Source organism: Tachyglossus aculeatus, chromosome 6 (genome assembly GCF_015852505.1).
Source record: "Tachyglossus aculeatus isolate mTacAcu1 chromosome 6, mTacAcu1.pri, whole genome shotgun sequence".
NCBI classification, from domain to species: Eukaryota; Metazoa; Chordata; class Mammalia; order Monotremata; family Tachyglossidae; genus Tachyglossus; species Tachyglossus aculeatus.
Window position 1 is genome coordinate 58,293,601 of NC_052071.1, and position 22,005 is coordinate 58,315,605.

Sequence of the window (22,005 nt, forward strand, 5' to 3'; positions counted from 1 at the left end):
GTGACTTGCCCAGGGTCACATAGCGGACAAGTGGTGGAGGCAGGATTAGAACTCAGATCCTTCTGACTCCCAGGCACTTGTTCTATTCACTAGACCACACTGCTTGATGCTGCAAATGGCCAATATGGTGAATGGTCAGGAAGGAGCGGGATCTAGTGGAACAAGCACGGGCCTGAGAGTTGGAGATCTGGGTTCTAATCCCTGTTCGGCCGCTTACCTCCTGTTTGACCTTGAACCCGTCACTTAACTTTCTTCTGCTTCAGTTACCTCATCTGCAAAACGGGGATTCGATACCTGATCTCCCTCTGGTTTAGACTATGAGCCCACTGTGCAACTTGATCATATTGTATCTGCCCCGATGCTCAGTACAGTGCTTAGCATGTAGTAAGTGCTTAATGTATACCACAATTAGTATAATAATAATAATAATAATAATAATAATAATGGTATTTGTTAAGCACTTACTATGTGCAAAGCACTGTTCTAAGTGCTGGGCGGGATACAAGGTGATCAGGTTGTCCCACGTGGGGCTCACAGTCTTAATCCCCATTTTACAGATGAGGTAACTGAGGCCCAGAGAAGTTAAGTGACTTGCCCAAGGTCACACAGCTGGAGCCGGGATTAGAACCCATGACCTCCGATTCCCAAGCCCGGGCTGTTGCCACTAAGCCATGCTGCTGCTTCTTCATTATAAATATCTGGGGTTGGTTTGACCTGTTTTGGGATTCATGGTATATCTAGAGCCAAATGAATTCAGGCTGTAGGAATTTCTACTCAAGATGGGAACTATCCTGAACAGTGGTCACAACTTCCCCAACGAATGTCCTCTCATTCGTTCAATCACATTTATTCAGCGCTTACTGTGTGCAGAGCACTATACTAAGTGCTTGGAAAGTACAATTCAGCAACAAATAAAGACAAACCCTACCCAACAACGGGCTCACAGTCTAGAAGGGGGGAGACGGACAACAAAATAAGTAGACAGGCATCAATAGCATCAAAATAAATCAATAGGATTATAGATTTATACACACCATTAATTAAATAGAATAATAAATATGTATATATATATTGAGGAGCAGCATGGCTCAGTGGAAAGAGCACGGGCTTGGGAGTCAGAGGTCACAGGTTCTAATCCTGGCTCCGCCACATGTCTGCTGTGACACCTTGGGCAAGTCACTTAACTTCTCTGTGCCTCAGTTACCTCATCTGTAAAATGGGGATTAAGACTGTGAGCCCCACGTGGGACAACCTGATTACCATGAATCCCCCCAGTGCTTAGAACAGTTCTTCACACATAGTAAGCACTTAATCGCCATCATCATCATCATTATTATTATATACACAAATGCTATAGGGAGGGGAAGGGGGTAGAGCAGAGGGAGGGAGTTGGGGTGATGGGGAAGGGAGGAGGAGCAGAGGAAAAGGGGGGCTCAGTCTTGGAAGGCTAACAGCCACCCTAACACTTACTTTTCTAAAGCCCACCTCCTTGAATCCATTGATTTCTGCATTTTTCTTCTGCAAGCAGCCAAACCTTTGTTTATTTCCTTTCTCCTGCTGCATGGATAGAAGCATAAATTCATCAGCCATCTCTAGCCCTTATGTAATTATCGAAACCTATCCTCTGCCCTTCTATACATGTGCTAATTCAAATGAACATCTAATTTTTTGTTTTTGATACTCTATCTGTGTCTGTCTTCCCTCATCAGAGTGTAAGCTCCTAGTGGAAAAGGAATATGTCATGGCTCTGTATTGTAATAATAATAATAATAATAATGGCATTTATTAAGCGCTTACTATGTGCAAAGCACTGTTCTAAGTGCTGGGGAGGTTACAAGGTGATCAGGTTGTCCCACAGGGGGCTCACAGTCTTAATCCCTATTTTACAGATGAGGTAACTGAGGCCCAGAGAAGTTAAGTGACTTGCCCAAAGTCACACAGCTGACAATTGGCGGAGCCGGGATTTGAACCCATGACCTCTGACTCCAAAGCCCGTGCTCTTTCCACTGAGCCACGCTGCTTGTACTCCCCAAGCTCCTTGTACACTGCATCACACCCAGTGGGCATTCCCTAAGTGTTGCTATTTCCACCGCCACTTTCCAATTTCTTGCCCTACTTCTGGCATAGTTGATGTTAAACACGCCAGGAAATGTAGCAACAAGGACCCAGTGAACTCCATTGCATAAGGAGTCACTGTAGCGCCTGAGAGAGAAAGTGGTTTGTAAGCTTGTGTGGTGGCTTGGAAAATTAATGGAAGAAAGTTAACACTCCATACACTCCCTTGCTCAACTCATTCCAGGAAGGGACCACTGCTGCTGGAGCAAAGCAGGGTGCAGGTCTCCTTACCAGCCGAAAAAGCCGATCGAGGAACCGAATGAACAAGTTTGAGCAGCCCATCTTGGTCCAGGAATCACCTCAAAACCTCCCCTCAGCTCTTCTCTTACATCGGGTGGGTACTATTCCAAATTCATCCTTTTCCCCATCTCCGCAGGTGCTTTGGCCAACCCACATTTTAAAGGATAATTCAAGAACGGTTTGTTTTCCAAAGTAAAACGTGCCACAGCAGCACGACACATCCAGCCCAGCCTCACTAAGGTAACAACGTGGAAACGTCAAACTGATTTAATCTAAACTAAGCTGCAGTAAAACCCTGAAGATGATTTAGAGGTAAACTATGAAAGTGGAGAAATGAAAGGGATAAATTGGGCGGGGTTAGGAAATGGGGTCCTTTAAGTGAAATCCTTTCATTAAGAACTGATTGTTTGTATTGTGCAATAGACAGAGTTCACCTACTGCTGAACTCTGGAGAAAAACTTAGAAAGGAGTCTGGTGAATTCCTTCCATCATTTCCATTCCCAGACAACTGAAAGGGTAACCATCTCAAAACCATCCTATTCTCAGGCATGATCCAAATCCTCTCTAGATTGTGAGTTCACACTGGGCCGGAAACCTGGCTACCAACTCTGTCATATTAAACTTTCCCTAGCGCTTAAAACAGCACTCTGCACAGAGCAACTGCTCAATAAATATCATTCATGGATTAATCAATCCACACATTTCCATTTTCAATGTCTCTTAGGAAAATCACCTTATTAACACCCCCAGTTAGCCTGTTGAGGAGTGGTAGCCCTTATAAATTGTGAGACACAACATTGCAAGGGATCTATTAAAGTGATTCTTTGGGACCAGTCGGAAAGTCATTTTTCCCCCTAGATCATCGTTAGTTTCAGGGAGGCCACATGGTTCAGTGGGTGGTGAGGTGGACCTGTAGGACCCCGAGTCAGGGCTTGGTATACCCAGATACATGATCTGACTCCCACTGGACCCCCAGGGAACTCACCGGACCCTCTCTCCGCTTTAGCTTTGTCATCTGCTAACTGGGCTTCATGACAGACCAGTCCTCTTGGGAACCATGAGAGTTCTTTGAAATTCAAAGGATTGCACATCTGGGTAAATTGCAGTGTCAGGTCTGTATTTAGAGATCTGGGCATTACAAAATAGTAATAATAATAATAATAACAATAATAGTAATTGTAATGGTATTTGTTAAGCACCTACGTGCCAGACACCGTTTTATGGGCTGGGGTAGATAATAATAATAATATAATAATAATAATAGCATTTATTAAGTGCTTACTATGTGTAAAGCACTGTTCTAAGTGCTGGGGAGGTTACAAGGTGATCAGGTTGTCCCATAGGGGGCTCATAGTCTTAATCCCAATTTTACAGGTGAGGTAACTGAGGCCCAGACAAGTTAGGTGACTTGCCCAAAGTCACACAGCTGACAATTGGTGGAGCCAGGATTTGAACCCATGACCTCTGACTCCAAAGTCTGTGCTCTTTCCATTGAGCCATGCTGCTTCTCTACAGGCTTAATCAAGTTGGACACCGTCCGTGTCCAACATGGGACTCACAGTCTTCATCACCATTTTACAGATGAGGTAACTGATGATGTAAAAAATAGTAAAAATGGTATTTTTTAAGCACTTACTATGTACCAAGCACTATACTATGCACTGGGGCAGATACAAGATAATCAGATCCCAGAAGGGGCTCACGGTCTAAGTAGGAAGGGGAACAGATACTGAATCTCTATTCGGCAGATGAGGAAATTGAGACACAGGGAAAGTGAAGTGACTTGCCCAAGGTCACTCAACAGGCAAGCGGCGGACCTCGGATTAGAACTCAGGTCCTCTGAATCCCAGGCCTGTGTTCTTTCCATCAGGCCACATGGCTTCATAGAATCAAAATCCACGCTGTCAATGTTGATCCTTTATATGTCTGGTCCCATCACGCAAGGTTTTTTTAAAGCACTCTTACCTACACATTTTCTTAACTTTTTTTTCTTCTTCGGGTTTCCACTTCCAGTGGCGACTCCATTTTTCAATGTCTACTTAAGGGCAGCAGTGGTGGGGAAGGGAAATTAACCTTCCTAGTGCCGACAGTCGAAAAAGAACACTGCTTCTTTTCCCCGTCATTACCCCTCCTAACTGCCCCCGACAAAACTGGTTGGAACCCTGAGATCACAGGACTTTTTTTTTTTGCCACTCATTTTGATTGTCTCCTCACTGAATGACTGAATCAAATGAACTCCTACCACCTGAAACCAGTGTCTTTATTAATCTGGCAGGCACTTTGAGAAGAAGAGAAACGCCACCAGGCCTCCTGCTCTTCCCAAATTCCCCTTCAGACTCTCAGACATTCCCATTCCCTAGGCAATCAATATATACCAATACATACCTTCCCTGACTAAGCCCTCCTTTCCTCTTCTCCCACTCCCTTCTGCCTGGCCCTGATTTGCTCCCTTTATCATTTCCCTCCCGACCTGTCAGCACTTAAGTCCACAACCAAAATTTATTTATACTAATTTCTGTCTCCTTGACTGTAATCTCCATGAGGGCCAGGAACATGTCTACCAGCTCTGTTACACTGTTCTCTCCCAAGAGCTTAGAGTGGTGCTCTGCCCAGGGTAAGCTCTCATATACGATTGACTGACTGACTATTGCTACTAGCACTCCTCAAAGAAGGCAGCCCCTCTTGAAACCTCCAGCTATTAGTTTGAAAGAGTCATTGCCCCTCCCAAACAACCTGCTGGGGAGTCCAGCTTCAACGCTGGAAAAAACAGCCCAGTGAAATTGAGAGGAGTTCCTTGACCTCTGGAAAATCAGCTACCTGGGACATTAAGGAATGTAAGCTTATAACTGATCTGGAAAACTTATGTGACTTTCTGAAAGAAAGATTCCACACCAGGGTGAGTGTTTCTCCAAACCAAATTTAAGCCATTTGCCAAGGAGCAATCAAAAATATAGTGCAAAGTGCAATCCATGAGACTATCCATCCCGAATGAAAGGTCCCTGAGGTCAGCCATCTGGTCTCCTAACTCCACTGTGCTCTCCCAAGAGCTTAGTCCAGTGCTCTGCACATTGTGGATGCCTAGTAAATACCTCTAATGGATTGATGCACTGATCCATAGACTGGAGACTATTGCACAAAACCCCACAGATGCAATCGGCAGAAAATTGGTGTTACCTTTGCTATCTGGACTAGCAGAGCTGCGGGCTGGAAAGGGTAAGCTCGTTGTGGGCAGGGATTGTGTCTGCTTATTTTTGTATTGTACTCTCCCAAGCGCTCTGCACACAGTAAACACTCAGTGAATATGACTGAGTGAATGAACCCTAGAAAGGACAAATTCAGATCGGGCAGAGGACGTGGGGTGTTCCAATGAGAAGCAGCATGGCCTAGTGGCTAGAACACGGGCCTAAAAGTCAGAAGGACCTGGATTCTAATCCTGCTCCACCACTCGTCGTCTTTGTGACCTTGGGCAAATCACTTAACTTCTCTGGGCCTCAGTTACCTCTTCTGTGAAATGAGGATGAAGATCGTGAGCCCTATGTGGGACAAGGGATTCGCTTGTATCTACCCTGAAGCTTAGTACAGTGCCTGGAACAGACAAAGCGCTTAACAAATACCAGAAAAAAAGAAAAAAGGACGGCCACACCAAGAGAGTGGATGGGAACCGTCTCCCTGGAGATGACTGGAAAACATGGTTCTTCGCCCACCAATCCTTCAAACCCTGAAAGCCAAATGTTTATCCAGGAATGAAGTTAGAAAAAAGAGAAAGAAGTATTAGAAACAACATCTATCCCCTTCAAAGCTTGAACGAGGAAGCCTAGGGACTCGTATTTATAAATAGGAAGTGGGAGTACGAATCTATTCTCGGTATGTTTCGGGTTTCTCTCGTGTTTTTATCTATTCCATCTGTCTTCTATTATTACCATTCTTATACCACAAAATCATTTCTGTGTCAGCTGCTCATGCCGTATGCATCCATTTTCTTTGGACTTTCTGGGGGTTATTGATTTTCTGCTTTCTTAGAGTGGCATTGTTTCTCACTCAGCAGGCTGTCCCCTGGAAAGGAAGGCTGTTCAACATACTAGCTCCAAAATTAAATGAGTTTTTTTTTTCCTTTGGCAACTTTTCTCCAGCCCAAATAGAACAGACACGCTTCCCTTGCTAAAGGGGGCAATTAAAAAAGAGGCCGTAGTGAAAACACTCCCCCGCCCCCAACTTTCTGGTAGGGAATCACCTCTCCCACGGAATATTCAAAGTGATTAAACTCTCAGGATGCATGAGCAAACAGGGTTACTAAGCAACTCCCCTTCACGATTTTGAATTTGCCTGCTCTGACCTCTGACTTACCCACAAACACTCCTGTTGCTCCCAACAGCATGACAGCATAAATAATGATATCACTGAGGGCTCTTCCCATCTCTCAGCAGAGCGCCAAGTCTTTGAGAGAAATATGCCTGTGGTCTGGAGAAGCAGCTTGGCCTAGTGGGTAAATTCAGAGCCTGGGAGCTAGTGGGCCTGGGTTCCAATCCTGCCTCCACCACTTGCCTGCTGGGCAAGTCCCTCAACTTCTCTGTGCTTCAGTTTCCTCAAATGCAAAATAGAGATTCAATACCTGTTCTCCCTCATGTCTAGACTGTGAGCCCCATATGGGGCAGGGGTTGTATCCGGCCTGATTAATTTCTATCAACCCCAGAGCTCAGCTCTGTGCTTGACACATAGTAAACGCTTAACAGATACCATCAAAAAGTCACAACTTCTCTTTGCCTCAGGTTCCTCAACTGTAAAATGAGGATTCAATTTCTGTACCCCCTCCTACTTAGGCTGTTAGCCCCACTTGGCAGGATGGGGATTGTGTCTCCCCTGATTATCTCACATCTACCCCAGCGCTTAGTACAGTGCATAGCACATAGTAAGCGCTTAATAAATACCACAGATATTATCACTGGGCAAATAGAGTTAGAGGGGCAGGTTTGGATAGAAGGCTTTGGGACCAAGGTCTTCTTTAAGCTCGGTCATTCTTTCAGGGAACACCTCGTGCAGAGAGAAATCCCGAATGAACCTGTCCGTTTCCTCAGCCGAGACCACCCACGTCCAGATTAACCCGTCAGCCTAAACGACAGGCGGCAGAGCCACGAATTGGGAGCAAAACACCCGAGCCACGTTCAGCCTAAACTCACGGAAGGGGAAGCCGTGTCTTCAAATTTTCCAGGATCCGGAAGACACAAAGGTTTTCCCTCGATTTCCCGTTTAGATGAAAGGAGCGCTTCCACTTCAAATGGCTGGGATGGGTTGGGCTTCACACAAAGACCTGGGGGTGCCGGGTCTGACAGTGACCCAGTTTCCACCTCAAACTTGATTTATACCTAGTCGCTGCAGCATTCCTTATCCCGAGGACACATCAAAGGAACAGCGAGGAAGCAGGGATCTAGCCTTTTCCCTTACTCTTGCTGAGGGACTATTGTATCTTCATCTTCCTGTCTTGCAGAGAGTTAGCGGCTTGTGTTTAACTTAAACTATTCATTTACCCTTCACACAGAGCATGTTATGAGCTGTTTTTCAGTGAGTGTTAGCCCCTAAAGAGTACAAACTCTCTGACAGCTTCCTTTCGACTCTTGCAGTTGCTTGAGCATTTCACAAAACCACTCTTCACAACTGCACACATTATAATTTACCCATTAAATACAGCAGGGTTTTCACCTTAGGCCTGTTGCCAAGAATAATCTTTTTTTTTCCCCTTAAAACGAGAAAAAAATTGTCTTTTGTAAAAGGGTAATTATAAATGTGAAACTGGCAGCAAAGGAAAGGTGTTAAGTGCTCAGAATAATCTTCTCCTTTGACTACCTGAAGCCTGATTAAATCTGATGATGAGGGAAACTGGAAGCTGGAGGGCAGGGAGAATGAAATCTAATGTTTAAAGCATGTCCTGCTCAGTGGAAGGTATTGTTATATTGTCCTCTTCCAAGCGCTTAGTACAGTGCTCTGCACACAGTAATCGCTCAGTAAACATGACTGACCTATTGACTGATCTCTCTGTGACAAGCTTAGCCAGATTTGATCACTGCAGAGAAGAGGAAGCCACAAGCACCACTAGAGAAGCAGCATGGCCCACTGGAGATAGCACCGGCCCTATAGGCAGAAGGACCTGGGTTCTAATCCAGCTCCATCGCTTGTCGGCTGGATGACCTGGGGCAAGTCACTTAACTTCTCTGGGCCTCAGTTATCTCATCTGAAAAATGGGGATTAATACCACGAATCTCATGTGGGATGCAGCCCGAATCCAACCTGATTCTCTTGTATCCACCCCAGTGCTCTGTAGAGTGCCTGGCACATAGTAAGCACTTAAAAGATACCACTAACAACCTGCCAAGCTCCAACAGTGGCCGGCTGTTCCCCCGGCACTAGATGGGTCAGCCCTCTTCTCCCCGTGACTCGAGCGTCTCCAGTAACATTTTCCCCCAGGGTAAATAATAGTTCTTTCTCGTCTTCACTCCAGTTTGAGTTTGTTCAGTCTAATCTGGGAGTCTCTTCCTCTGGGAACGCAGGTGTTTCCCTTTGCCTAATTAAACATGAGCATTGTGCAATTGTTGCTACTCTAAAAGCCACCTCGAATCACCTTGGACAAAATGGATGGGAGGCGGCCGAAGTTGTTGTTTCTGGAGGTTTTTGTCACATGTTTCAGCCAAAGTGTGGAGCCCCCGGCACCAAGACGTCACCGCTCAAAAGAATCTGAACTCTCTTTTTTTTTTGGAGCTGCAGAGAAGATGTTGCTTCAACCAACACACACCATATCTTTTCATTCCTGGAGGGACCCAAAGAGTGGTAAGGCCGGGGGTCTGAGTTCTAATGCTGAAATCAGAGGCCTTGGCCTTAGACTAACCCTGCTCCTGATCCTAAATCCCAGTTTTTCTCTCCCTGTTACAGAGGATAAGGTGACCAAATCCTCCAGCTGTCAGTCAATGGTACTTACTGAGTGCCTACCCTGTGCAAAGCACAGTAGTAACTGCTTGGGAGAGTACGATAAAACAATATAGCAGACACATTTGCTGCCACCAAACATGGGTATCAATAATAACAAGGTTAAGCACCTACTTTGTGTTAAGTGCTGTACTGAGCGCTGGGGCAAGTACTAGATGATCAAGTTAGACACAGTACCTGTTCCACATGGGGGCTCACAGTCTACGTAGGAGGGAAAGCAGGCAGTCAATCAATGGTATTTACTGATTATATACTGTGGGCAAAGCACTGTACTAAGCGCTTCAGAGAGAATAATACAATAATAATGACGATGGTGTTTGTTAAGCGCTTACTATGTGTGAAGCATTGTTCTAAACTCTAGGGGGATACAGGGTGATCAGGTTGTCCCACATGGGGCTCACAATCTTAATCCCCATTTTACAGATGAGGTAACTGAGGCACAGAGAAGTTAAGTGACTTGCCCAAAGTCACACAGCTGACAAGTAGCGGAGCCAGGATTAGAACTCATAACCTCTGACTCCCAAGCCCGTGTTCTTTCCACTAAGCCACGCTGCTTCTCAGAGTCAGTAGATTCGGTTCCTGTTCACAAGGAGCTTACAGCACAGAGGGAGAGACAGACATGAATATAAATAAATAATTTATAGTATGTAATTATTGAATCCCCGTTTGACAGATAAAGAAACTGAAGCTCATAGAAGTTAGGTTGTTCGCCCAAGGTTACGCAACAGGCACCTGGAATAACCAGGATTAGAACTCAGGTCATCCGACACCCGGCCCTGTGCTCTTTCCACTAGACGATGCTGCTCTCTTCCGTAACCAGTGCGGATAACCAGACTGAGCCCCCTTTTTCCTCTCCTCCTCCCCATCCCCCCCCCCGCCCTGCCTCCTTCCCCTCCCCACAGCACCTGTATATATATTTGTACAGATTTATTACTCTGTTTATTTTACTTGCACATCTTTACTATTCTATTTATTTGGTTAATGATGTGCATCTAGCTTTAATTCTGTTCTGACAACTTGACACCCGTCCACATGTTTTGTTTTGTTGTCTGTCTCCCCCTTCTAGACTGTGAGCCCACTGTTGGGTAGGGACCGTCTGTATATGTTGCCAACTTGTACTTCCCAAGCGCTTAGTACAGTGCTCTGCACACAGTAAGTGCTCAATAAATAAAATTGAATGAATGAATGAATGATAACTCTCCAAAAAGTAGAAGGTCGACACAAAATCTTCAGTTTCACTCAGTCGCCCATGGAGACAAAGTGAGGGAAGATTTAACTGCCCCTATGGCTTGGGGCAAGGAGGTTCTAAATTCTCTGAGTGGTTTTACCTGCTTTGTCCATTATGAAATTCATTCATTCATTCCATCTTATTTATTGAGTGCTTACTGTGTGCAGAGCACTGTACTAAGCGCTTGGGAAATACAAGGTGGCAACATATAGAGACGGTACCTACCCAACAGCGGGCTCACAGTCTAGAAAGGGGAGACAGACGACAAAACAAAACATATTAACAAAGTAAAATAAGTAGAATAAACATGTGCAAGTAAAATGAAATGGCTACAGTGGCCTAGAGCATGTTATCAGCACATAATAATAATAATAGTGGTATTTTTAAGTGTTTATTATGTGCCAAGCGCTGTTCTAAGCACTGAGGTAGATACAAGGTAATCAGGTTGGATGCAGTCTCTGTCCCACATGGGGCTCACAGTCTGAATCCCCATTTTAACAGATGAGGTAACTGAGGCACAGAAAAGTTAAATAGCTTGCCCAAGGTCACACAACTGACATGTGGCGGAGCCAGGATTAGAACCCATGTCCTCAGACTCCCAGGCTCACGCAATTTCCACTGGGCCAAGTTGCTGCTCTGCACGTAATAATAATAATAATAATGATGGCATTTATTAAGCACTGACTATATGCAAAGCACTGTTCTAAGCCCTGGGGAGGTTACAAGGTGATCAGGTTGTCCCACGGGGGGGCTCACAGTCTTAATCCCCATTATACAGTTGAGGTAACTGAGGCCCAGAGAAGTGAAGTGACTTGCCCAAAGTCACACAACTGACAATTGCCGGAGCCGGGATGACCTCTGACTCTGAAGCCCGTGCTCTTTCCACTGAGCCACGCTGCTGCACATGTTATGGAAGTCGCTCCAGTTGGTGAATGTGAGCCCGACCACGGCAAAACCCCTCAAACAGTCCACAAGGGGCCAATGAGTGGCGTGCGAAAGCTATTCTTTCTGAACTAATCATTTCCTCACTGGGGGGTTAATGTTTGTTGTTCCAAACTCAAGGTCAGATTATGTAATCTGAGCAGGACAGTCCAGAGGAAGTCAGCTGCCCCCACACAGATTCGTAATTAACGACGGCATTCACGGACAACATTCTTGACATTATTAGAACATCTCAATGGCTCCCGAGTGACTAGCGCTCAGATAAACGCAAAATAGCTTGATGAGCAGAGGGAAAGGAGCTGTTGTGAGTATTTAGAAGCTGGAACTCCACAGCCTGCATGGACAGCCAAACCGATGAGAAGCAACGTGGCCTAGCAGAGAGAGCACTGGCCAAACGCTTAGTACAGTGCCAAGCGCTTAGTACCGTGCTCTGCACACAGTAAGTGCTCAATAAATATGATTGAATGAATGAACGAGAAGAACTTGGGTTCTAATCCCGGCTCCTCCACTTACCTGCTGTGTGACCTTGGGCAAGTCCTTAAACTTCTCTGTGCCTTAATTACCTCATCTGTAAAATGAAGATTAAGACCATCTCATGTGGCCCACTGTTGGGTAGGGACTGTCTCTATATGTTGCCAACTTGTACTTCCCAAGTGCTTAGTACAGTGCTCTGCACCCAGTAAGTGCTCAATAAATACGATTGATTGATTGTGTTCAACCAAGTTGCCAGCTTGCCAACTTGTACTTCCCAAGCGCTTAGTATGGTGCTCTGCACACAGTAAGCGTTCAATAAATTCAACTGAATGAAAGAAAGTTAATTTGAATCTACTCCAGAGCTCAGCACAATTCCTGGCACATTGTAAGCGCTTAAAAATTACCATCAAAAAAAAAAAATAGATCAGGGAGAAATGTGTGGTTCCTTAGTTACTACATGCTCAGCCTTGGACTAGGAGTGAAGGAGACGAAAGACCATCAGATTAGACGCAGTCCCTGTCCCACACCATCCGCATCTGCATCTGAGAATCAGCGTGGCTCAGTGGAAAGAGCACGGGCTTTGGAGTCAGAGGTCAGGGGTTCAAATCCCGGCTCCACCAATTGTCAGCTGTGTGACTTTGGGCAAGTCACTTAACTTATCTGTGCCTCAGTTACCTCATCTGTAAAATGGGGATTAAGACTGTGAGCCCCCTGTGGGACAAACTGATTACCTTGTATCCCCCCAGCGCTTAGAACAGTGCTTTGCACATAGTAAGCACTTAATAAATACCATCATTATTATTATTATTATTATTATTATTATTATTATTATCTGCAGAGGTAATAAAAGCAGGTGTGGTCTCCATTTTACAGATGAGGAAACTGAGGTGCAGAGAGGTGAAGTGACTTGCCCAAGATCACACAGAAGGAGAGTGGCTGAGCTGGAACTGGACCCCACATTTCCTTACCCTTAGTCCCCTGCTCTTCCCATGAGGCCACCCTGTGCCCCTCATCACCCGGAGGCTAACACTGCTAACGGTCCTAAGGTTCATCTCTTCTTGGGTGAGAGACTGGAAACTCTTCCACAATACATCGCAATGCGGTTCAGAAGAGGAAAGATCATTGGAACTGTTCTTTTGTTTTTAAGGCACGCTTTCATTCATTTCAACCAAAGGACAACTGACCCAGCAGAGACAAAAACAAGCTGCTTGGCCCAAACTCCTTTCTGGAACTGGGGAGGGAGATGATCCTAAATTGTCTCGATTTAACTGTGACCAGGCACTGTACTGAGAGCTGGGGTGGCTAGAAATAAATGGGGTTGGACACACTCCCTTTCCCCCCCAGGGCTCACAGAGAAGCAGCGTGGCTCAGTGGAAAGAGCCCGGGCTTTGGCGTCAGAGGTCATGGGTTCGAATTCCGGCTCTGCCAATTGTCAGCTGTGTGACTTTGGGCAAGTCACTTAACTTCTCTGTGCCTCAGTTCCCTCATCTGTACAATGGGGATTAAGACTGTGAGCCCCCTGTGGGACAATCTGATCACCTTGTAACCTCCCCTGCGTGCTTAGAACGATGTTTTGCACATAGGAATCACTTAATAAATGCCATTATCACTATTATTAGTCTCCATTTCAACCCCCATTCATCCCCACTCCCAGCTCCACAGAACTTATAATAATAATGATGGTATTATGCACCAACTGTGTGCCAAGCACTGTTCCACTGTTATATGTGCAAATTTACTTATTTATATGAATGTGTCTCCCCCCTTAGACTGTAATCTCCTTGTGGGGAAGGAATATGTCTGTTATATTGTTATACTGTACTCTTTCACTTAGTACAGTGCTCTGCACACAGTAAATGCTCAGTAAATACAGTTGACTGACTGACATTTTGCACATAAGGTAACTGACACCCAGTGAAGTGACTTGCCCAAGGTCATACAACAGACAAGTGGCAGAGCCAGGATTAGAACCCAGGTCCTTCTGACTCCGAGAGCCGGATTGACTGAGCCCTCCACTTGGTGCTTACACAGAAAATGAGGAGCAAGTTTGATAAGAGAAGCCATGCTGCACTTCAGCCCAGGGTTCACATGGCTTACGGCTGGAATATTTTTAGATTTCTTCCCCATTAATGCACACTGGGACTTCCTGGCTCTGATTACATAGTTTTTACTTAAGTAAACATTAATGACAGAGTAAATTTCCTTGTTATCTGGAGAGGTTGTTTTCCAGTAATTTTCTAGTATATTTTTTCATAGGCCACAGGCTACTCCCTCTCAATTGACATTTTAAATAATTCTAAAGAATAGATTAGGGTACATTTTAAAAGTCCATCTGCAAGCAGGTTTTCTTTCTATACTGGCAAGAGCATTTCCTCTGTTTTCTCCTGATTTATCTGGCAAAGATAACGAGGATTTGCCAGCCCAAAGCACAACCCTTAAAAATCTGTCATGATAATATCCCTGCATGGCAAATTTTCTCCAAAGGTTCAGGACTTTCCAGATATGATGTCCTGTGACCTTTCCTCATCTAAGCCACATCGGAATTTCTCAGGACACGATCTCATTTAAGCTACATCCTTCCATGATCTCTGAGCATTACTCTAATGCACAAATATTTTAGGAGAAAATTCAAAAATATATGTTGCAGGGAGTGGTTTGTGAGCGGTTTACAGAAGAACGAAAGTTTGCCAAGACACAGAAATGTGACACCTTTTAATATAAACTAAAAACTTTATAAGCATCCAAACTTCAGCAATCTATGAGTACCCTCTTTGGGTGCTGAGAACTGAACTGAATGCCTATTGTGTGCAAAACACTCTACTGAGCACTGTGAGCACAGTATTATGCCAGAGGTCTAACATACTGGACACCCAGTAACCTACTACAGAAATGAAAAGCACCATCCCTGCCTTCAAAAAGCTGATAATCTAATGGGGGGATAAGTGAGCATGCATTGTCAAACATACATACAGCAAGAGACCCAGAATGTAGTTACAAATAAACAAAAATATATAAATCAAGAATGTAGCAAGGAGTGGTAATGTGGCTGGCGAAAAGCATGGCCAAGATTGGAGATTAGGATCACCTCAGGAGGCTTTCACAGTGGGAATCAATTGATCAATCAATCATATTTGTTGAGTGCTTACCATGTGCAGAGCACTATACTAAGCGCTTGGGAGAGTACAATAGGACAGATTTGGTAGACACATTCCTTGCCCACAGGGAGCGTACAGTCTAGAAGCAGAGCAGAAGCAGTGTGGCTCAGTGGAAAGAGCCCAGGCTTGGGAGTCAGAGGTCATGGGTTCTAATCCCGGCTCTGCCGCTTGTCAGCTGTGTGACTTTGGGCAAATCACTTCACTGCTCTGGGCCTCAGTTCCCTCATCTGTAAAATGGGGATTAAGATTGTGAACCCCACGTGGGACAACCTTGATTACCTTGTATCCCCCCGGTGCTTAGAACATTGCTTGGCACATAGTAAGCGCTTAACAAATACCAACATTAATATTATTATTATTAGAAGAGACAGACATTAAATTCAGTTACAGATATATGCAGTAAATTAGGGCTAAGGGTGGGGTGACAGTAAGTGCTTATAGGGTGATGTAGAAGGGAGAAGGAGAGGGGGGAAGAGGGCTTAGTCAAGGAAGGCCTCTTGGAGTAGATGTGATTTAATAAGACTTTGAAGGTGGGGAGAGTGATCATCTGTCAGATGTGAAGGGGGAGGGAATTCCAGGACAGAGGCAGGACATGGATGAGGATTTGGGGATGAGATTAAAAGAGATCAAGGAAGAGTGACTGGGTTGGCATAAGAGGAGAGAGCTCAGGGGTCATGTAACTAGGCAGGTGGACTGTGTCTGACCAGATTAACTTGTCTCTATCCCAACATTTAAGAGAGTACTGGACATACAAGAGACAGCGTGGCTCAGTGGAAAGAGCACGGGCTTTGGAGTCAGAGGTCGTGGGTTCAAATACCAGCTCCGCCGATTGTCAGCTGTGCGACTTTAGGCAAGTCACTTAACTTCTTTGGGCCTGTTACCTCATCTGTAAAATGGGGATGAAGACTGTGAGCCTCCCCGTGGGACAACCTGATACCTTGTACCCTCCCCAGTGCTTAGAACAGTGCTTTGCACATAGTAAGTGCTTAATAAATGCCATCATGATTATATAGGAAGCACTTATCAGATTTAATAATAATAACGACAAAAATAATAATGATTTGAAGGGGAAAGGAATTCCATGCAGGGGGAAGGTGTGAACTAGAAGGTAATAATAATAATAATGGTATTTGTTAAGCACTTACTATGGGTCAAGCATTGTTCTGAGCGATGGGGTGGGTACAAGCTAATCAGGTTGGACACAGTCCCTGTCTCACATGGGACTCTCAGTCTCAATTCCCATTGTACAGATGAGGTAACTGACTACTGAAAATTTCTTCTTTTTCTGTATGTGCCATGCTGCATATTGGCTGAAGACTATATTGTCATGAGTGTGTGTACGTTTGTGTGTGCACGTTTGTGTGTTTGTATGCTTTCGAGTGTGTGTGTGATAGAACTTTTTAATTTCATGAAATAAGACCTCACCCAGAGAACTATCTACGGTTATTTGACCTACAAAATAGTTACCGGCTCTGCTGTTGTCTTGTACAGACTCCCTTTACCCTGAGTTGACTTCCCCTTACTGGCGATTATATTTTTTAAGCACTTAAGATTATCAGATCAGACAGGATTTCCAGGTTCTAGACCCACACAGGGCTCCCAGTGTAGGAGGGTGGGAGATACCTGTTCTTATCCCAGTTTTACAGAGGAGGAAACTGTAGCCCAGGCAAGTTAAATGACTTTCCCAAGGTAACGCAGCAGGCAAGTGGCAGACAGGACTAGAACCCAGACCTCTTGGCTCCCTGTCATGTGGTCTCTTCCCTAGATCATGCCATTCTCTGTGTCTGTCTCCAGTACTAGCTTGTAAATTCCATTGGGAAAGGGATTTTTGTCTTCTACTGTACCCTCACAGTGCTTAGTTCAGTGTGCTGTGCACAATTGACACTCAATATTACTGATAGTGACCAGTAGCGTGGCTCAGTGGAAAGAGCCCGGGCTTTGGAGTCAGAGGTCATGGGTTCAAATCCCGGCTCCACCAATTGTCAGCTGTGTGACTTTGGGCAAGTCACTTAACTTCTCTGTGCCTCAGTTCCCTCATCTGTAAAATGGGGATGAAGACTGTGAGCCCCCCGTGGGACAACCTGATCACCTTGTAAACTCCCCAGTGCTTAGAACAGTGCTTTGCACATAGTAAGTGCTTAATAAATGTCATTATTATTATATTAGACTCTCCAATCTACTCCTCCTGGGCAGTAAGGCCTAGTGGATAAAGCCTATGTCTTGGACTCAGAAGAACCTGCATACTAATCCCTGCTCTGCCACTTGTCTGCTGTGTGGCCTTTGGCAACTCACTTCAATTCTCTGGAAGTGAAGATCTGATAATCTTAAGTGCTTAATAAATACTATTGCCTGTAAGGGGAAGTCAACTCAAGGTAAACAATTACGGTATTTCTTAAGTGCTTACTAAGTGCCAGGCACTGTACTAAGCACTGGGTGGATACAGGCTAATCAGGTTGGACACAGTCCCCGTCCCACATGGGGCACACGATCTCAATCCCCATTTTACAGATGAGACAACTGAGGCCCAGAGAAATGAAGTGACTTGCCCAAGATCACACAGCGGACTAGTGATGGAACCAGGATTAGAACCCATGTCCTTCTGACTCCCAGGGCTGCTTCCTATCTGTCAAGTCCTGTTCTAAACGATTCGGTAGAAACAATTTATTCAGATTGGACACAGAGTCTGTCCCATACGGGGGGGTTCAAGGGCTTAGTAGGAGGGAGAACAGGTATTTCATCGCCATCTTACAGATGAGGAAATAGAGAAGCGAAGTGATTTGCCCAAGGTCACACAACAGGGAGTTGGCAGAGCAGGAGATTTAGAACTCAGGCCCTTTGACATCTAGGCATTTCACTAGGTCATTATGCCTCTCTGGGCATCTACTGAAGGCAGATCACAGTTCTGAGGGCCTAATGCAAGTAAAACACTGTACACAAGTGTTTACTCAGTTAATCTGTGGAATTTATTGAGTGCTTACTACAGGAAGAGAACTGTACTGGGCACTTACTGCTCACACCCTCATCTGGGCACCTAGTGTAGGAAGCTGTAAGAGTCATGGTGACTGCCCATATGAAGAATCAGAGAAAAATAGCATTCAGGTGCTGAGGGCAAGATAGCCCCAGTGGTTGGGGGGAAAAAAAGGTAATTTTTCTGTGGAAAGCAACTGAAACCCAGTTTTCAGAAAGGAAAGGAAAAGCTGGAGGAGGTTCCCCAAGTGAAAAATTTTAAATTGTCCCCAATTTCTCCTACTCTTCGAGGAGTTTGTTTACGTCATGACCAGTGTAGCAACAGAGTGCACTAAAGTACGTTGGGAAGTGTCTCTTTCAAGCATACTCTTTGGATATTTCATGGAAGACTTTGGTATTTAATGCACAGATATAAAATGCCTCATTAATATCTACCTGCAGGATTCAGGGTGGGAGTGTTCCAAGATCGAAAGAGCTCTTTGGAAATTCAAAATTGGCTTTTTTACATCTCTTTATACTGAATAAACTGTTGGGTGTAAATAACATATTACAGAGATTTAGCACCTCATGTCTACTGCATGAATCATATAGAAAAAGCTGGGGAAAAAAAAATCACCCCTTCATTCTCCTTTTTTTGGGAAACCTTAAGTGGTGCACAATATTCCTGTCACAACTTCCACTAAAATCTGATAGACAATCATACTCATTTGACTTGACGCATGAAAACGTAAGGCGCTAAGTGAAATGTTTATGAATTGCTTTTGAAATTTTGCAGGCTGCTCTTTAAGCCAGATAAATTTTCCACTCTCCAGCTCTCGTTTATGACCCCCTTCCGCAACCGCAACACAATGGAGGCCATTGAAATGCATTTCGGAATTTTTAAACCTTCGGTTTTGGGGGGTTCCACAGGGACTACCCCGTGTAAAAAACAGGGAAGAATATGTGGAAAATTACGATTTTACCCTCCCCCCCCATTCCACTTCTCCCAAAGACGGCAGCCAAAAAAACTGAATAAGTCAGGGTGCCTTTGAAGATATTTAATTAAAATCTAATCCCACATTCTTAAAGGCTCACATAAATTAAGCTGTCATTCAGGAGATTTATGCATTCACATTTGCATATTACATACAATTCATCAATTACTCATGTTTGAAAGCAATGCCTTTCCCAGGGTGCTCGGCTGCCAGTGGTGCCAACAGACTCACTGAGGCACGCTCTCTCTGCCCACTGGTACCTCTGAGAAAGTCACTCCTGTTAAGACTCCTTCATCTCCAGCTCTTCCACAGGGCCTCACCTGTCTCGTCCTACGCCGTCGAGTCATCTCCGACCCATAGTGACGTGATGGACACATCTCTCCCACAGTGTCCCACCTCTATCTGCAATCATTCCGGTAGTGGACCCATAGAGTTTTCTTGGTAAAAAATCCAGAAGTGATTTACCATCGCCTCCTCACGCAGTAAACTTGAGTCTCCACCCTCGACTCTCTCCCATGCTGCCGCCCAGCATCGGTGAGTTTTGACTTTTAGCAGATTGCCTTCCACTCGCTAGCCAATGCCCAAGCTAGGAATCATCATCAGCATCATCAATCGTATTTATAGAGCGCTTACTATGTGCAGAGCACTGTACTAAGCGCTTGGGAAGTACAAATTGGCAACATCTAGAGACAGTCCCTACCCAACAGTGGGCTCACAGTCTAAAAGGGGGAGACAGAGAACAAAACCAAACATACTAACAAAATAAAATGAATAGAATAGATAAGTACAAGTAAAATAAATAAATAGAGTAATAAATATGTACAAACATATATACATATATACAGGTGCTGTGGGGAAGGGAAGGAGGTAAGATGGGGGGGATGGAGAGGGGGACGAGGGGGAGAGGAAGGAAGGGGCTCAGTCTGGGAATGGCATGGATATGCCTCTGCTTGACTCTCCTTCCCATAGTCGAGACTGGTAGAGTACCAAAAACTCTCCAGGTGTTATCCAAAGAGAAACAACTCCTCACACACCCTCCATTACAACCAGACAGTCAGTCAATAGCGTTTATTGAGGGGAAAGCACTGTACTAAGTGCTTGGGAGGGTACACTATGACAATAATAACAATAATGCTATTTTTTAAGTGCTTACTGTGTGTGCCAGGCACTGCACTAAGTGCTGGGGTGGATACAAGCAGCATGAGAGAAGCAGCACGGCTCAGTGGAAAGAGCACGGGCTTTGGAGTCCGAGGTCATGGGTTCAAATCCCGGCTCCTCCACTTGTCAGCTGTGTGACTGTGGGTAAGTCACTTAACTTCTCTGTGCCTCAGTTCCCTTATCTGTAAAATGGGGATGAAGACCATGAGCCCCAGGTGGGACAACCTGATCACCTTGTAACCCTTCAGCACTTAGAACAGTGCTTTGCACATAGTAAGCGCTTAACAAATACCATCATTATTATCATTATTATACAACTAAATCAGGTTGGACATAGTCCCTGTCCCACCTGGGGCTCACAGTCTCAAACCCCATTTTATAAATAAGAGACCTGAGGCCCAGAGAAGTGAAGTGACTTGCCCATGGCCACACAGCAGACACATGTTCTCTATCCACTCTATCCACTATCTCTATCATTTCTATCCACTCTATCCACTATCTCTATCATTTCTATCCACTTCACCATGTTGATTGGTATTTGTTAAGCGTTTAGTATGTCAGGTACTGTTCAAAGCACTGGGGTAGATAAAAACTAATCAGACTGGATGAAAACCCCCCACAGAATCAACTCCACCATATACACAATTAAACAGCATTAATCTAATGTAGTAAGGCATCACTAAGCTTTTTCCACCTTATCAGGAAGAATGACTAAACTCTATTTATTGTACTTTCCCAAGTGCTTAGTAGAGTTCCCCGCATACAGTAAACTTCATTAATAGCATCGATCGACTGAAGTCTCCACAGCTTGTGTATCGGTACTCAGCACATCACTCGAAATATCCTTCTGGGGTGTTCAACCCTACCATCAGCATCAATATATTTATGGAGCATCCACTGGGAGTAGAGTAGAATTACCAGCCCTCAAAAAGCTTACAATCCAGGGGATGAAGCACAGAGACAAGCAGTAAGCCCCTTAGACACCTCTTCCCAGCAAAAAGGAGTTAATGGCGGTGATGAATTCTGTGCTGTGCATGAGCTAGTCCCAATCATCATGCTATTTATTTGTACTACACTCTCTAGGAGGTCAAATTATTACTTTACACTTAGGAAAAGTGTGAGGACAAACAAGAGAGGTGATAGCCACTCAGTCGTGACCCAGCCCCTCCCTCTTCTAATGGAGATGAACAGATTAGCAAAATCTGTTATCAAAAATAATAGGGGGCGGCTCTCTCAGAACTCCATGAAGCTTTCTCTGAACCTCGAGTAAAGGAATTAATAGACTGAATTACTCTCCGGTCAAAAATGAGGCACCTGCTAATTCTCAAACTGGGACAAAAGTGGCAAATTTCTGCAAATCTGCAAACCTTGGTCACTGCATCCTGTGAAAACTTTAGTGGTTGTGGTGGTAGTAGTTGAAGAAATAGCATCTACTGAGCAACACCACAATGCCCTCTAATCAATGCTTGGGAAATACAAAAAAAAAAAAAAAAAAAAGATGCGACACATTCCTTACCCACGAGAAGCTAACATTTCTAATGCGGGAGACACACACACAAAAATGAGTAATCCAAATAAATAATTGAATCTTCATTTGAATAAACTGATAGGGAAGTGCTGAGAATGAGTGTGGTGAAGAAATACATGAGGGTTACAGAAATCCCTGATGAGATTTAACACTTGAGTTGCTTGGTCAAACTGGCCAAAGGGTTGGTCAAATGTATTTGTCGAGTACTCTCCCTGGACAAGGTATTGAAACTTTCAGTTAATTCTAAAACTA

At 44.6% G+C, this 22,005-nt stretch overlaps 1 protein-coding gene across 5 annotated transcripts in view; it reads right to left on the bottom strand.

The window, feature by feature from the left end:
- DACH2 (dachshund family transcription factor 2) overlaps positions 1-22,005 on the bottom strand; it is a 471,250-nt gene that overhangs the window by 270,311 nt on the left and 178,934 nt on the right. For 3 of the 5 annotated variants that reach the window (XM_038747657.1, XM_038747656.1, XM_038747661.1), the window contains exon 2: positions 1,471-1,557. The exons of the other annotated variants lie outside the window; for them this stretch is intronic. In XM_038747657.1, the coding sequence (XP_038603585.1) occupies positions 1,471-1,557 (87 nt within the window). The remainder of the gene's footprint in view (positions 1-1,470; positions 1,558-22,005) is intronic. 5 annotated transcript variants of the gene reach the window in all.